Raw genomic sequence first — 17,140 nt, 5'->3', positions numbered from 1 at the left:
TGCAAAATCCAATATGGGAAAGAAAGCCAGCAGATCAATGTCACAACAAAAAGATTTTATTAAAGATACCGTGTATGAACAAATCGCCCGACACAGGCTGTGTTTCGCCCACCTAGGGCTGTGTCAGGGGCTACAATGAACAAATATATAATAATTATCATAGATCATAATAAATAAAATATAACACACATACGAACATAATATATCAAATATATAAATTGACGTTTATTCATGTAATTATTCTAGTATACTCTCTATGTATACCTAGTAATATTCCATATTTTATTAATTGTTTTTTGTCAATTTATATATTTGATATATTATGTTCGTATGTGTGTTATATTTTATTTATTATGATCTATGATAATTATTATATATTTGTTCATTGTAGCCCCTGACACAGCCCTAGGTGGGCGAAACACAGCCTGTGTCGGGCGATTTGTTCATACACGGTATCTTCAATAAAATCTTTTTGTTGTGACATTGATCTGCTGGCTTTCTTTTCCACTAGGTAGTTTACTGGAATCCAGAGGGATTGATACCTTTATGTATGCAGATGAAGATACAATTTACATACCATTTATAGACAATATAGTTGGAATCTTGCCTACTATCAAATCTGGTTTCGATCTACTACTACTTATCATTTCTATAGCGCTATTAGACGTACGCAGGGTGTACACTGAACATGTAAGAGACAGTCTCTGCTTGGCAGAGCTTACAATCTAATTAGGACAGACAAACAGGACAAATAAGGGATAAGGGAATTATTCAAGGTGGGAATTATAAAACAGACATGGGTACTGAATAGGAGTTAGGAGTAGCAGCCTCAGAAGGGTGGGATTTTGGCCTAGATTTGAAGATGGCCAGAGCTGGAGCTTGACATACTGATTCAGGAAGTCTATTCCAGGCATATGGTACAGCACAATAAAAAGAACAAAGTCTGGAGTTCACAATGGAGGAGAAGGGTACAGATAAGAGATTTATCCGATGAATGGAGTTCCTGGGGAGAAATACAGGGAGACATAAGAGTAGAGAGGTACTGAGGAGCTGCAGAGTGAAAGCACTTGTAAGTCAATAAGAGGAATTTGAACTGTATGCAGAAATGGATAGGGAGCCAATGAAGTGACTTGAGGAAAGGGCTAATATTAGCATAGCGACACTGGTGGAAGATAAGTTGTGTAGCAGAGTTTTGAACAGATTGATGGGGAGAAATATGGCTTAGTGGGAGACCTGTGAGAAACAAGTTGCAGTAGTCTAAGTGAGAGGTGATAAGAGTGTGGATAAGGGTTTTGGTAGTGTACTCAGAAAGGAAGGAGCAAATTTTAGTGATGTTATAGAGAAAGAAATGACAGGTTTTAGTAGACTGTTGGATATGTGCAGAGAAAGAGAAAGAGAGAGAGGAGTCAAAGATGACCTCAAGGTTATGAGCTGATGAGAGAGGGAGGATGAGAGTGTTATCTACAGAGATAGAGAATGAGGAAAGAGGAGAGGTGGGTTTAGGGGAAAAGATAAGAAGCTCAGTCTTGGCCATGTTTAGTTTCAGATGGCAGTGAGACATTCAGGTAGTAATGTCAGACAGGCAGGCTTGAGACTTGGGCTTGGATTCCTGCTGAAATTTCTGGTGTGGAGCGGTAGATTTGGGAGTCATCAGCAAAAGGTGATACTGAAAACCATGGGAGGAATATCAGAGCACCAAGGAAAGAAGTATAGATAGAGAAAAGAAGAGGTCCCAAGACAGAGCCCTGAGGTACACCAACTGACTCCATTAGCGTGTGTGTGTGTTTTTTTTTACCTTCCTGCTGACAGGGAGAGAACGTGTTCACATGGAGCTCCTACAATCCAGGTAAAATAATACAGTATTTGCTTATTTATTGCCCAAAGTTTACATACTTTTGCTCTGTCTACGTCAGGGTACCAGTCCTGAGTACTATTTTTATTTAGAGTTTCCTTCCTTCCTTCAGTTAGTTAATTTAATTTGTTTTGTTTGGACAAATACAACCTTTTGCCTCCCTGAATTTTTTAAGCAAGCACCCTTTCTCTTTGCTTGTGATATAAGCTGGATCTACAACTAAAAAAGCCTCCAGAAATCTGCATTAATTGGAACAAATGACATCAGGATCAGAAACTGCAAATTGAAACCATCACTACAACTTGTGAGTTAAAGTTCATATCTATAACTTATACTATCTCTAAATTTCTGATATCCTCCTAAAGCTTTCTCAGCATTAAAACTTCCAAACAATTTCACAGGAGTGAAACACAGCCATTTGATGTATGTCTCTAGTGAACAGAAGTGCTTGTTAAATAGTAGACACTGGACTTTAAAAACCAAATTACCTTGTTTTTTAAAACTAGAAAATATAGGTAGAATTAGATAGCTGACTTCATATCTCATTCTAAATAAAAAGTCTCTATTGAAGTAACAACAGAGCTTCTCTTCCAAGGAAACTGACACTTCAAAGGGACCCAGACTCTTAGCAAGCACTGTCGGCATAATTAACACACCATTGATAACTGCTGCCAAAGACAATCTATCTTTTGCTATACTCTGAAACTCTACAAGTCTGCATGCAGTGAACTCTTAACCAGTGTAATTTTTCTAGCAAAAAAGGTGCCAGTACTCAAATGCCAGGCCACCCTCCAGGGGTGGGGTGATCACTGAGGGACTCACTCCACAATAGCCAGGCCCCCTGCAACCAGTCACAGAATCTATGACAAGGCAGAATTGGTGTGTAGTGCCTGAGCTCTTTCATTAAAACTTGGGGACCATTGGTCAATTTTAGCAGACACTGGAAAAGGTGCCGGTACTCAGTACCCCCAAGTACCCCCTCAAAAAAAGCCTTGCTCTTAATCAAGAAAAGCAATATTTTTGACTTAAATAAAACTGTTTTTCTCCCGTTCTGCTCCTTGAACTGTAGACGAGGTCACCTAATGGACTTAATGAAGAGCTCAACTGGATGTCCTTAATTTAATGCTATTGGTTCCCGAGCTGCATATCTGTGACATCAGATACTGTCTCTTCTTTCAGTTTGGAATTGACAGCGGGGATGAAGGGTGCCTGTGAATCTGATGTAAGTAGTATGTATTGGACCATTTGTTTGATGTTCTACTGTTTTCTTCAGTGAATTCTTTTTTTTTTTCTAATTAATTTTTTATTTCCACAGACTATGCTTCCCTGATGCAGCTAAGCGAAACATGGCGTTATGTCGGAGGCATCTCTGTGTTTGAATGGTTGCGCTTTTGATTCTGAGAATTTTGATATTGAAAGAAATTATTGTGAATACGAGTGTCTCAAATAACTTTTAAATTTTAATACAATTATTAATAAAAAAGAAGTTAAAAACTGCCTTGTGGACCCTTGTGTGTGATTGTGTGATAGTGAAGCACATATGCATCAGCAGAAGAAGTGAGAGATTTAGATTAAATTTTAGGATAGCTCCTCCCTGGACCACTAGATATTAGGGATTTTGACTAAGGTGGGCCCAGAAGGGGGGAGGCCTGGAGGAGGTGTTCCAGGCTTAGGGAGAGGTTCTTCATTTAGGAGAGGAGACATTTCTGCATGGGAAGGGGGGCCCTTTGGTTTGGGGGGAATCTGATTGGAGTAATACAGAGGGGGAGGGGGACTTGATTTGTGGGGAGCCCCAGAGGTGCTTTCAGTTGAGAGATACTATGTGCACTGCTAGTACTGAGGGGTGGGGGCCCCATTAATATGCAGCCCAATTTTCCCAGGTGGTGATATTTCACTGGTTATAACATAGCTTGCAGTATGCAGTAGGTGCTTTTTAAAATATATAGGATCAATATTCAGCCATGGCAGTTACCAAGGGCTCTGTTTACAAAGACGCATTAGCAATTTTAGCATGCGCTAAAAATTAGCATGCGCTAAGTGTGTAGACGCCCATAAGAACATTATGGGCATGTAAGGGTTAGCACGCACTAAAAAGGTTAGTGTGCCTTTGTATATAGGGCCCCAAATGTTAAAAATGCCAGCTGCAGTGTTTAAAAAATATGTATGTTTAGTGCCATTACTCTGCTAGGCAGCTGAGCATATGCATACCCCCTCATTCTATAACTAGGCACCTATTATTAAATGCACTCAAGGACTCCAGAAAATTTTTTTTTTCAAAAGAAGTTATAAATTACTTCGCACCGTTTATTGTGCCAATATATCTTAACACATATGGACATACAAATATCTATTTAAAACTATTGTTCAACTCACACTCACACCGTTGAAGGCTAAATCATAAATAAACACTTTCATAACATATATAAAGTTTAAACACAATATCACTCAATGGTGGCTTATGGGCAATATATATATAATATTATAAGACTCAGTTTATAAGTTCTTTCAACACGTGCACAAAGAAATCATCTCTGTGTAGCGTGTAATACACTCTACTATGTGCACTGGACTGCTGTTGTTTAAGACCACCTGTGTACTGAGCAATCCACTTATCTCGTATTCCCTTGAGAACACCGCTTGCAATTTGAGTCTTAATCCGAACCAAATATTTGTAACTGGATAAAAGTCCTCAAATTGTTTTATCTATATATGTTAAGATATATTGGCACAATAAATGGTGCGAAGTAATTTTATCACTTCTTTTGAAAAAAAAATTTTTCTGGAGTCCTTGAGTGCATTTAATTTGTCTTGTCCTCACGTAGTGAGCCCTTAGGTCCCGTAAGGCCGAGAGACCTCAGATGACAGCCGTGCACCCCAATCTTCACCCGCGGCGACCGCCGTTCACCGGAAGTTGAGCCCCCAGCTGCAGGCGGTTAGCAGGACTGCTGGAACCGCGAGGTGGACGGCTGACCTGGCTAGGGTCGGGAGTTGCGGCCAGCAGACACAGTCTCTGGATAAGGGCTGGCAATCTGTGGTCAAGGTTAGCACAGTCTCTGGAATACGGCTAGCAATCTGTGGTCAAGGTTAGCACAGTCTCTGGATACCGGCTAGCAATCTGTGGTCAAGGATAGCACAGTCTCTGGAATACGGCTAGCAATCTGTGGTCAAGGTTAGCACAGTCTCTGGATACCGGCTAGCAATCTGTGGTCAAGGTTAGCACAGTCTCTGGGATACGTCTAGCAATCTGTGGTCAAGGTTAGCACAGTCTCTGGAATACGCAAAAGATGCAACGCGACCCGCTGCACGGGCTTCGGGAACAGAACCGGAAGCAAAGACACCAGCTAGGTTCTGGGTTTAAATATCGCGCCACCCTGCCCTCAGGAAGAGACTATCCAATCCGGACCTGGGAGTCGGCAGAGCCCCTTGGATTGGCTCTGCCCGAACTCCAGGCGGCGTCATCGTTCTCTTCCTCCAATCCGGGACAAGGTAGGCGGAGTTCCAGAGCCCCCCGGCTCTGGAACGGAGAAGACGTCGGCTCCGGCGCCGCCATCTTGGGCAGCGCGAACCTCGTCCCGATCTCCCTTCCCCCCGAGGCCGGCGTTCGCCGTCGACGGCCGCCGGTCCCGGCCTGACCTGCCAGTCCCGCGGCAGCGCCGGCTCTTACGCGGGACCCTTCTGGCCGTCCTCTTCGCCGCAGAAGCCGCTGGCTCCCGCTCCCTGCAGCGGGGGCACAGGTAGGGGCGCGGGACGCGACATAATTAATATACAAGACTCCGGTGTTTTATCACTATCCCTGTGTATTTGTATAATTACCTATTATTAAATGTCAACTTTGCGCATAATTTATAGAATGCATCAGAGATGTCAGTAATTGACATTTAGTTGTGGAAGTGCTAGCTACTGTTCTATCAAGGACGTGCCAAAGTTGCCTAGTGGGTAACTGCAAGCTATTGATCTGCTGTAAGGGGGCACACCTAAATTTTGGCTCAGCGCTAGTCTTCTATAATGGATTAGCTGCTCCTAAATGCCATCATAGATTTAGTGCTAAGCACACCTACGTTTTCATGCCACATGATAGAATTGCTCCCTGAGGGCCAGATTCTATATAAGGTGCCTGAAAACCTGCATGGAAAACATTTCTAACTGTATTCTATAAGTTTTGCCTAAATTTAGGTGCAGTGTATAGAATATGCTTAGTTGATATTCCAGCTCCTAAAACTACGTGCATCCATTTACACCAGTGAAAACGTGGCATGAGTACCGGTGCATAGATTTAGGCACATCGGGCCATGTTCTATAACGGTGTGTGTAAATTTTTTAATGCCCATGAAACGCCCATTTCCCCGCCCATAGTCATGCCCCTTTTGAGCTGTGTGCATTAGAAGTTAGGCGCAGTGCGTTACAGAATACGGTTAGCGAGTTGTACATGTAAATTCTAATTATTACCAATTAGTGCTCATTATTTCTCATCAAGTGCTGTTGTCAATGCTGATTAGCTTATTAAGCCAATTAAGTTGGGCACGTTGTTATAGAATACTCCTGGATTTCGGCACAGAAAACTAGGCGCGATATATAGAATCTCCTTAGTGCGGTGCTGAATGTATCTAGTAATATATAGATAGCCCCAAAGCGATTGGAGCAGTTTTCGCCAGCATTATCCAAATATTCTCCAATATTGAGTCTGTAGCGCTCACTGGTTGTGCTATCTGGCAATATTCAGACTGCTAACCAGATAGGGGCCCTGTTTACTAAACTATGCTAGAGTTTTTAGTGCACGCTAAATGCAAGAGACACCCATAGGAATATGTGGAGGGGCATAATTGAACGGCGACGACCATCTCTAAGGGCGCCCATCTCTAAGGACGTCCCGGCAAAGGGGCGGGGAAACCACTATTGTTGACACTATTGTTGAAACAAGATGGGCGTCCATCTTTTGTTTCAATAATACGGTTGGAGACGCCCAAATCTCAGCATTTAGGTCGACCTTAGACATGGTTGTTCTTAGAGATGGTCGTCCCTGATTTTCGGCGATAATGGAAACCGAGGACACCCATCTCAAAAATGACCAAATCCAAACCATTTGGTTGTGGGAGGAGCCAGCATTCGTAGTGCACTGGTCCCCCTCACATGCCAGGACACCAACCGGGCACCCTAGGGGGCACTGCAGTGGACTTCACAAATTGCTCCTAGGTGCATAGCTCCCTTACCTTGTGTGCTGAGCCCTCCAAAACCCACTCCCCACAACTGTACACCACTACCATAGCCCTAAGGGGTGAAGGGGGGCACCTACATGTGGGTACAGTGGGTTTCGGGTGGGTTTTAAACAGCTCACATTTACCAGCACAAGTGTAACAGGTGGGGGGAGGGATGGGCCTGGGTCCACCTGCCTGAATTGCACTGCACCCACTAAAACTGCTCCAGGGACCTGCATACTGCTGTCATGGAGCTGGGTATGATATTTGAGGCTGGCATAGAGGCTGGCAAAAAAAACATTTTTAAGGGTTTTTTTTTTTTTTTTTTTAGGGTTGGTGACCATTGGGGGAGTAAGGGGAGGTCAACCCTGATTCCCTCCGGTGGTCATCTGGTCGGTTTGGTACTTTTTTGAGGCTTGGTCGTGAAAAAAAATGGACCAAGTAAAGTTGACCAAATGCTCGTCAGGGACGCCCTTCTTTTTTCCATTATCGGCCGAGGACGCCCATCTCTTAAGCATGTCCCAGTCCTGGCTTTGCTACGCCTCTGACATGCCCCTGTGAACTTTGGTTGTCCCCACGACGGACTGCAGTTGAGGACGCCCAAAATCGGCTTTCAATTATGCCAATTTGGGCAACCCTGAGAGAAGGACACCCATCTCCCAATTTGTGTCGGAAGATGGGCGCCCTTCTCTTTCGAAAATGCCCCTGATAGGCATCTCTAGCATTTAGCACATGCTAATTTTTAACACTTGCTAAAAATGCTAGTGCACCTTAAACAGGACCCTAGATATGTTAGGACAGCCTTTTTGTAACTGGATAACCTCTGGCTTTACCCACAGACTGTCCTGGTACTATTCAAATAGTGGTCAGAGGAAATATTCAATAACACTGTCTGGTTAGTGCTGCTGAATATCTCTCTCACCAGCACTGATGTGGGTAGGAGCAGCAGGCCTTATATTCTCACAACTGGGTAATGCAATTCCACATTGCCCAGTCCGGAGCTTGTATCAAACGAAAACAGAGCTTTCTGGCATGTGAGAGTTGATCCAACATGCAGGCGTGAGTGCCTTTCCCGCCACAATTACATACTACAACATAAAAGAAAAAATAGGAGACAACTCCAAGAGGAGGTGGGAGGGTTTGTGAGAATATAAGGCCTGCTGTCATTGGAGAACACCTGCTACAAGTAAATATCTTCATTTTCTCCGAGGACAAGCAGGCCATAATTCACACAATTGGGGTATCCCTAGCATCCAGGCTCACCAGAAACAAACAACTTTGGTCAATTGGGACTCGCAATGGCAAGGACATAACCTTAGATTAACTTGAAACTCTATATAAACTGAGTGAGACCGCAGCCTGGAAAAGAATAAAACGGGCCTGGGAGGGGGGGGGGGGGGGGAGGTACAGTTGGATTCTGAACCCCAAACAGATTCTGCAACACTGTCTCGTAGCAGCCATGCGACTGATACTCCTGATGCCGATACTGCCAACCTCGATGCCGAATGTTGAGGTTGGTTCCAAAAATTTTCTCGTGTTGAGCCTCTCTGGACACCTGGGTCTGCTTATTCATCTGAAAGCAGAGGACACAGCAGGGCTATGGTCGAGTCCTAAACACTGACGACATCAAGAATGGGTGTCTTTGCCACAGACGGTCCACTTGCACTAGGTACAGCGATTGAAGCCACTGGGAACTTTAGTGGACATGGATGGAAAAACTTCTGCAGCCAATCAAACGACACCAGTGGCGTACCAAGGGGGGGGCGTGGGCGGTCCGCCCCGGGTGCTCGCCGCTGGGGGGTGCCGCGCGGCTGTTGGCCAAGTCTGCTCGTTCCCTCCCTGCTGCTTCCTCTGTGCGGAACAGGCTACTTCCTGTTCCGGGGCAGAGGGAGCAGCAAGGAGGGAACGAGCGGACTCGGCCAACAGGCGCGCGGCACCCCCCCCCCCAGCGAGTAAAAATGCACCCGAGAGGGAGGGTGTAATTTCGCCGGTGGGGGGGGCACCGTGCTGCACCCGGGGGGGGGCGCATCGGCGATCCGCCCCGGGTGTCAGGCAGCCTAGGAACGCCACTGAATGACACGATGGTACCTGAAAGAAGGGGCAAAGCACCACAAAAAGGCAAGGAAAAAAATACTCAGCCGCAGTCAAGGCCTAAACAAGGTCTAACGGAAAAAAAAGGAAACTTAAAACTTGGAAAAAAGAAAACTACGGAGAGGAAAAAACTGAAACCTGAGCATGGGCACACCAAAAAAAAGGGGGAAAAGATACGCCGAGAGACACTAAGAAAGCTCTTTCCAGATCAGGAATGAAGAGACGCCACAAAAGCAGCTTCTCCTCATTGCAGTAGAAAAAGAACTGCGGTAACCATGCTCTCACGGTGGGCAGGAAGGCACTTATGCATGCGAGGTGGAGCAACTCGTGCACTCCACAAAGCTCTGTTACAGCTTGTTACAAGCTCTGAACCAGGCAACACGGAACCGCATTACCCAAATTCTGAGAATTATGGCCTGCTTGTCCTCGGAGAAGTACCTTTGAATATTGCCTGTACCGTGCTTTTGAAAATTGGCATCCAGAGAACTTGTAGGTCTACCAACTGCTAGTAGAGGTATAAGTCCTTTTGAATATCAGCCTAATAAAAGGTTACATTTTATACAAAATTTATATAAGCTTACCTGGTAAACTCCTGCAAGGAATGTTAAAGCTGTAGCAACACTGATTGCATAGCATTCTTTCCCGCATTCCGTGCTCATCAAGCCAGTACTAAAGTTGAAAGTTGTTACGTTAGATTCACCAGTGCTGCTTATAGTATGTTGAGTATCATCATTCACGTCAAACCCTGCCAGTTGTAGCTCTCGATCAACAACCTGCCCCACCATTAAACTTAATAAACTGAAAATGCCAACTGATACGTGCCGAGAGGTGCCCAGGATGAAGTAAATTAAATTGGCGAAGAAAGATGTATAGAGACTATAAATTGGTTTGAGGCCTGCAAGCAGTGAATAAGCTATTGCTTGGGGTATTAAAATAATTCCAATAATAAGACCAGACATAACGTCACCCCAAATGTATTCCTTGCAATTATATTTCGGAAGCCAGTGTATAACAGGAAAGAAGTCTATGAATGTGTTTTTCAGTCTCTTTGTGGTACAAAAACAACCATTTTTCAGCTTAGATTTGACAATTTCCTGTAGATTTGTTTTGGTCTGAACTTTTCTTTCCATTAGTATTTGACAGGATGAATGTTTATCCAGTTGGACAGCTTCCGTTTTTCTTTCCATGTTGGTTGCACTCATTTATTTCCTAGAATTATAAAACATACAAGAAAAAAAAAAGTTAGGGTCATAGTATTTAAACTCTTTTTATAATAATGGGTCAAAAATATCAGAGCCTTATATTTTTCATGTTTCCTTTTGGGCATGCAGCAGTAGTTATGGTTTTGTTATTCAAAAGCACTTATACAGTTAGAGATGGACCAGGTGCATAAGTGCTTTATTTATTTTTTTTAATTATGCCACAAATATAGACAACTATGGCTGTTTAAATTGCTAAATGGTGAAAGTTATCAGTTTTAAAAAGAGCTTGTTTAGGTGTATTCCAGTGCTGGCCAAAAAGCTATCTGTTTAAGCAATGATATGAGGAGGGGCATTTTCGATATGATGTCTAAATCTGACTTTGGCCAACGAGCGAGGTGATTAAGTTTGCAGTTGACGAGTGAGTTGATTAAATTTTCAGATGACACAAAACTATTCAAGATTGTTAAAACACGTGCGGACTGTGAAATATTGCAAGAAGACCTTAGGAAATTGGATTACTGGGCATCCAAATGGTAGATGAAATTTAATGTGGACAAATGCAAGGTGATGCACATTGGAAAGAATAATCTGAATCATAATTACCTGATGCTAGGGTCCACTATTGGGGACAGTAGTCAAGAAAAAGATCTAGGTGTCATTGTAGACAATACGCTGAAATCTTCTGCTCAATATGCGGCAGCGGCCAAAAAAGCAAACAGGATGTTAGGAATTATTAGGAAATTGATGGTGAATAAGACAGAAAATACTATAATGTCTTTGTATCACTCCATGGTGCGACTGCACCTTGAGTATTGCATTCAGTTCTGGTTGCCGTATCTCAAAAAAGATATAGCGGATTAGAAAAGGTTCAAAGAAGAGAGACCAAAATGATAAAGGGCATGGAACTCCTCTCGTATGAGGAAAGGCTAAAGAGGATATTGCTCTTCAGCTTGGAAAAGAGACAGATGAGGGGAGATATGATTGAGGTCTACAAAATCCTGAGTGGTGTAGAACGAGTAGAAGTAAATTGATTTTTTACTTGTTCCAAAAGAGAAAGACTAGGGGACACTCGAGAAAATTACATGGAAATACTTTTAAAACAAATAGGAGGAAATATTTTTTCACTCACTGAATAGTTAAGCTCTGGAACTCTTTGCCGGAGGATGTAGTAACAGCGGTTAGCGTATCTGGGTTTAAAAAAGGTGTGAACAAGTTCTTAGAGGAAAACTCCATAGTCTGCTATTGAGACAGACATGGGAAAGCAACTGCCTTCCCTGGGATTGGTAGCATGGAATGTTACCACAATTTGGGTTTCTGCCAGGTACTTCTGACTTGGCTTGGCCACTGTTGGAAACAGGATACTGGGCTAGATGGACCATTGATCTGACCCAGTATCGGTACTCTTATTTTCGAACCTGAAAAATGTATATATTTTTTTTTTGGGGGGGGGGGGGGATAGCCATTTGCTAGATGTTGTTGTGCTCAGTGCCATCTTGAGATGAAGGAGGAGTCAGCATTCTTAGTAGACTGGCTACACAGACATCTCAGCAGAGCAGTGGGACTCCTCAGGGGACACTGCAGTGGACTTCACATAAAAGGACCCAGGTACCCTTCTCACCATTGCCCTCTTACATTGTGTAGTGAGCCCTCCAAAACCCACCAAAAACCTACTGTACCCAACTGTACACCACTGGAATAGACCTTATGGCTGCAGGTGTCACCTTTATGTGGGTATAGTAGGTTTTTGGTGAGTTTTGGAGGGCTCATACGTTCTACCACAAGTGTAACAGTTAGAGTGGGATGTACTCCTGGGTTCCCTTCTCCACAGTGCACTGCAGCGACCACTAGTCTACTCCAGGGGCCTGCTTGCTTTTCTAATAGGACTGGTTATAACATCTGAAACTATCATAGAGCGAAACACGGTGACTGTGTTGAGTTTGACGTACGATAACAAGGACACAAAAGAAATAAGGAGCAGAGAGTCAGGAGAGGAACAGCGTGTGTGAAGGTGTTGTGATATCAGGACAGAGACATTTCTGTACAAGTGAAGATATGGTGGCTACTGATTGTGAGCAACACGTAAAAGACCATCAGTGAAAATGATAGATTAATATCCCAAGATCCAAGATGGTTGCAAGCTATTTAATGACACAGGATTTGGACTGGGACATTTGTGAACAACATAGTAACATTATACATAGTTAAAGTACATGTCAGATATTGTTTGTGACATCATTTTGATAGTTAATGTTACTGGAAGGAAACACAATAGTTTTTCTATGAAGGTACCATTACTTCCAATAGAGAAGATGAGATTAATATTTGTAATTGAAATAATGGGTGAGAGAGTAGAGAATATATGTGAGTGTAATATAATGTGATAAGTTGAACTGAAGTTATATATTTTGATATATTTTAAGCTATGTTTTGCAATAAAGGTAATTAAGAATACTTAAATTGAAACAGTAGTTATTTTGCATCGGAATAATAAGTATTTAACTAGATTGGAATTGAGATGCATATTCAATAGGGATATACTGAGAACCCGACTAGCCTGTGGATCCCTAGGACAGGTTTGATTACCCATGTGCTTATTCTGTACCAATGTGTGTAACTGGCACACAAAGGAGGGATACACAGGGTGGAGCATGGGCCGGCCTCCCACACGAGTGCATAATGTACAGAATACTGCAAGTTTTGTGTGTTTCTGCTACATGTAGACACTCACACTTACCCCAGCTAAATGTTAAGCACATCTATACTCCATGTTTAGCCCTGTACTTGTGCTCCTTATCAGACAGGCTGCAAGATGCAAGGCTAAACCTTCAGGCGCTTATTCCCTGGATAAACTAATTTGGACTAAAGATCACAGGAAGAGATACATCATTAGACAATCTTAAATTTATCATAGAAGCTTATTTATTACAAATAGGAATAGACATCTAATTGCTGTTTTGCCAATTATAATTCATAAGTAGTACATGCACAAGAGTCTCTTTTCTTTCTTCCTGTGAGAGGAATTACCAGCCTGGAAGCAAAGTGCTACTTAGTGCTAGCAAAGTTTGTATTTCTGAGGCAACAAACCATTTCTTTTATACCTTTATCTAACTGTGTGTAGGTGACAATCCTCACATCTACTATCTCTGCTGTTGCCCTTATCTAAAAACAACATCTGGCTTTACTTGTTCCTGCAAAACCAGTCTCACGACCTCCGACTACAAATATTGCACATGATAGTCCTAGGGCTTGTTTCCCATCGTTATTCACTCCTCCCTGTTGCTGTGTTTAGAAGATGAATGTTAGATTAAGAACTTATGCTGGATTGCTGTCTGAACTCCTGATGACCTTACCTTGCTGTTTTACAGGGAGAAAGGCAGGCATTATAGGAGTTACACAGTGGTCCACCATCTTATAGACCGCAGATTTATACATCTATTATGCTAGTGTAGAATAGGTTCCTACTATCGAATTGCCCTTCACATTCCCTGCCTTCATAAGGCACTGCAGATATAATATAACATAACAATTTATTTTATATTGCACAAAAACCTTACAGTTCTGAGTGGATAACGATCATAGAAGCTGACCCAATACCAGGAAATACATTTTTTTTATAATTGTCATTAAACTAACTTACAATAACAAATTTAATTTTATAAAGTGTACAACGTACAGTTAAAAACAATGTTACAATCGCTGGGTTACAAATTTTTAAAAGAGGTAAGTTTTAATTTTCTGCCTAAAATCTAGATAAGCAGTGCCATTCAATAACATAGGAGATATGTCTTTTGCCCAACTTTGCCACCTGAAATGCCAGTGAATTCTCCAACTGTCTGTTTTTTTTTTCAAAAGCGACAAGCACAAAAATATAGTAAATTTTATATATCTATAACTAAGGGCCTCTTTTATCAAGCTGCAGTAGTGGTTCCGCGTACGTCAATGCCGACAGAGCCCATTCAAAGTGAATGGGTTTTGTCGACATTACCACATAGTTTGATAAAAAGGCCCTAAATCTCTCTCTCTCTCTCTCTCTCTCTCTCTCTCTCTCTCTATATATATATATATATATATAATATATATATATATAAAACAGAGGTCACCTTACTGCCCAATTTCCTATCCATTATAATAATTTATGTATATGGGTCACTAGAAAGATGAATTCTTACTTTCCTTTATGGTCAGTTCTAAATATTTAAAGGACCATTCTCAAAGAAATTTACCCAGATAAGTAATGATTTAACTGGGTAAAATGACTTGATTGAAAATTGCCAACATCTAACCCACAGTTTCTAAACCTTTAACTGGATTAAACTGGTTATTCCTGTTATGTGTATGATATTTTCAAATGTATGCTGGTTTTTAACCCTGCTTGGCTACCTTCACAACTAACAGGTGCACAGTCCAGAGGCACACTTCTTGCTAACTTTCAAAGGGAAGGTACAAAGCTAGATTCTCTTTGAAAATTGGCTGTAACTTGTATAGGCTAAAAAGTCCTGCATAAATTGCAAACAATGTCCGATATACAAAATCACCTCTAAAAAGACTTTCAGTTGAGCCATGGAGTAGCCTAGTGGTTAGTGCAGCGGACCTTGATCCTAGGGAACTGGGTTCAATTTCCACTGCAGCTTCTTGTGACCCTGGGCAAGTTACCTAACCCTCCGTTGTCCCAGGTATAAATAAGTACCTGTATATATTATGTAAACCACTTTGAATGTAGTTGCAAAAACCACAGAAAGGTGGTATATCAAGTTCCATTCCTTTTCCCCTTAAAACTATTATGTATTATGGTAGCACTTTCATTATCTTTTTCTTTGTTTTTGTCTTATCAATTACTATTGTAAACCATTTTGATATACTAGTTGTTCCCAAAGGGCGTTTACGCATGCTTTTATTAAAAAAAAAACAAGTTTCTTATTTCCTCCCATACACCTCTTCAATAATTATTTATCATAAAAGTATTCATCTTAGTATGAAATATATGCTATATGAATACACATTATTTAATGACATCGCCAGCAACCATTTCTTGGTATAAAGAAATAGATGATAACATTATTCTAAATCGTTACTTCAGGTTATATTCACAGTATACATTAAAGTGTTCAGGGAAAATGAAATACAGTATATAAAGTTAGCAAGATTCTTTAATGTTATTACTTCTGTCTTGAAAAATGTAAGGCAAAAATTGTTCTTACCTTTCCCTTATTCTGTCATGGAAGTGACTCCTTGTAGGCAAAAAACGCATATGCCTGCTGAGATGAACATAAAACCGTTCCTGCTAATTAATACAGGAAGCCAGTCCATAACCAATTCAAGGGGTTTGTTTAAATACTCTCAAAGTGTCTTACAGTTTGAAACTTGCCTTTCAGGCAGTGAAGCTGTTGATGGAAATATTTTTGGAGACTATTATTTAGGAAGTATAAAGTAGGCTAAGATTTATTATTGATATTATTGTTTCCCTTATAATATATACGGTGTAGTTGTTTAACCCCAAATAATCCAAGACTTTTCTTATGAATTTTTGTTTTGAAAACAAAAATTACACAATTATTATTGGGTTCGTGCTGAATTGTTTTGGCTTCTGGAGGACAAGCAGTGGAAAAAATATAATTGTACAGTATATTGAAACTAATTTTGCAACATGTCACCTTGTATGAAGACCAGATAGGTGCCTATTTCGGACCTATTTTATAAAGTTACATAGAGGCAACTTATCAATGTGGGTTATTGATAAGACAGGTTATTTTACCACTAAGGAGAGATGTTATCAATGTGGGCTACAGTTTATTTTATTTATTTTGCTGCATTTGTATCCCACATTTTCCCACCTATTTGCAGGCTCAGTGTGACTTACAATATGTTATAACGATAATCACATTAATGGAATAAGAATTTCAGAATATTGTTACAAATAAAGTGCATAAGAATATCATGTAGGATTAGAAGTAGATAAGTAGATAAAGCATAACATAATGAGATCAGGCCAATATATAATATTCAGTAATGAAGGTGTAATTAAAATGAACAAATTAGAAGGGTTCCAAGTAGTTGTATCTGGTGTAGTTTAGGAATCAGTTCATTATGGAGGATCTTTATTATATGTCTTTTTGAACAGGTTGGTCTTCAATAATTTCCAGAAGGTTGTCAAATCGTGTGTTGTTTTTATGGTGGTCGGTAATTCATTCCATAGTTTGTGCAGATGTATGAGAAGCTGCAAAGTGCAAATACTGAGGAAACTTCAAACAGCCCAGAATACAGCAGCCAGACTCATCTTCGGAAAACCAAAATACGAAAGTGCAAAACCCTTACGTGAGAAACTACATTGGCTCCCACTCAAGGAACGTATCACCTTTAAAGTATGCACATTAGTTCACAAAATCATTCATGGTGAAGCCCCTACATACATGTCTGATTTAATAGACCTGCCACCTAGAAACGCTAAAAGATCATCCCGAACTTTCCTCAATCTCCACTTCCCTAAGTGCAAAGGCATAAAATACAATGTACTGCATGCATCAACCTTCTCTTATATGAGCACGCAATTCTGGAATACATTACCAAGCAACCTGAGAACGATCTACGAATTAACCGACTTCCGCAGACTATTGAAGACTCATCTCTTTGAGAATATTTACTGCAAAGACCAAAACACATGAATCCATACACACTAAAAGAAAAGCACCAATACACTCTCTTCTGAATTCTCTTCCCCCATACTTTCACCACACTTAAAACTCTACCCACAGATAAAATTGTTATACCCTAATGTTCTCTTGCTATTTTTCTATCGCCCTATCATT

General features: G+C 41.2%; 2 protein-coding genes across 4 annotated transcripts in view; one reads left to right on the top strand and one right to left on the bottom strand.

Annotated features, from left to right (window-relative positions):
• Positions 1-17,140, top strand: part of IDUA (iduronidase alpha-L-) — a 225,068-nt gene that overhangs the window by 37,709 nt on the left and 170,219 nt on the right. The gene's annotated exons all lie outside the window — the stretch shown is intronic.
• SLC26A1 (solute carrier family 26 member 1) overlaps positions 1-17,140 on the bottom strand; it is a 37,725-nt gene that overhangs the window by 2,810 nt on the left and 17,775 nt on the right. Inside the window, exons 2-3 of one of the 2 annotated variants that reach the window (XM_030194463.1) lie at positions 15,536-15,718; positions 9,717-10,344 (exon numbers count right to left, since the gene is read on the bottom strand). In XM_030194463.1, coding sequence (XP_030050323.1) covers positions 9,717-10,337 — 621 coding nt within the window. In that variant the 5' untranslated portion in view covers positions 10,338-10,344; positions 15,536-15,718. The remainder of the gene's footprint in view (positions 1-9,716; positions 10,345-15,535; positions 15,719-17,140) is intronic. The other variant, XM_030194462.1, reaches the window with a different exon arrangement.

This window comes from Microcaecilia unicolor, chromosome 2 (genome assembly GCF_901765095.1).
Source record: "Microcaecilia unicolor chromosome 2, aMicUni1.1, whole genome shotgun sequence".
Classification (NCBI taxonomy): Eukaryota; Metazoa; Chordata; class Amphibia; order Gymnophiona; family Siphonopidae; genus Microcaecilia; species Microcaecilia unicolor.
The sequence above is the reverse complement of the archived record's forward strand: the minus strand, read 5'-3'. Positions and strand labels throughout refer to the sequence as shown.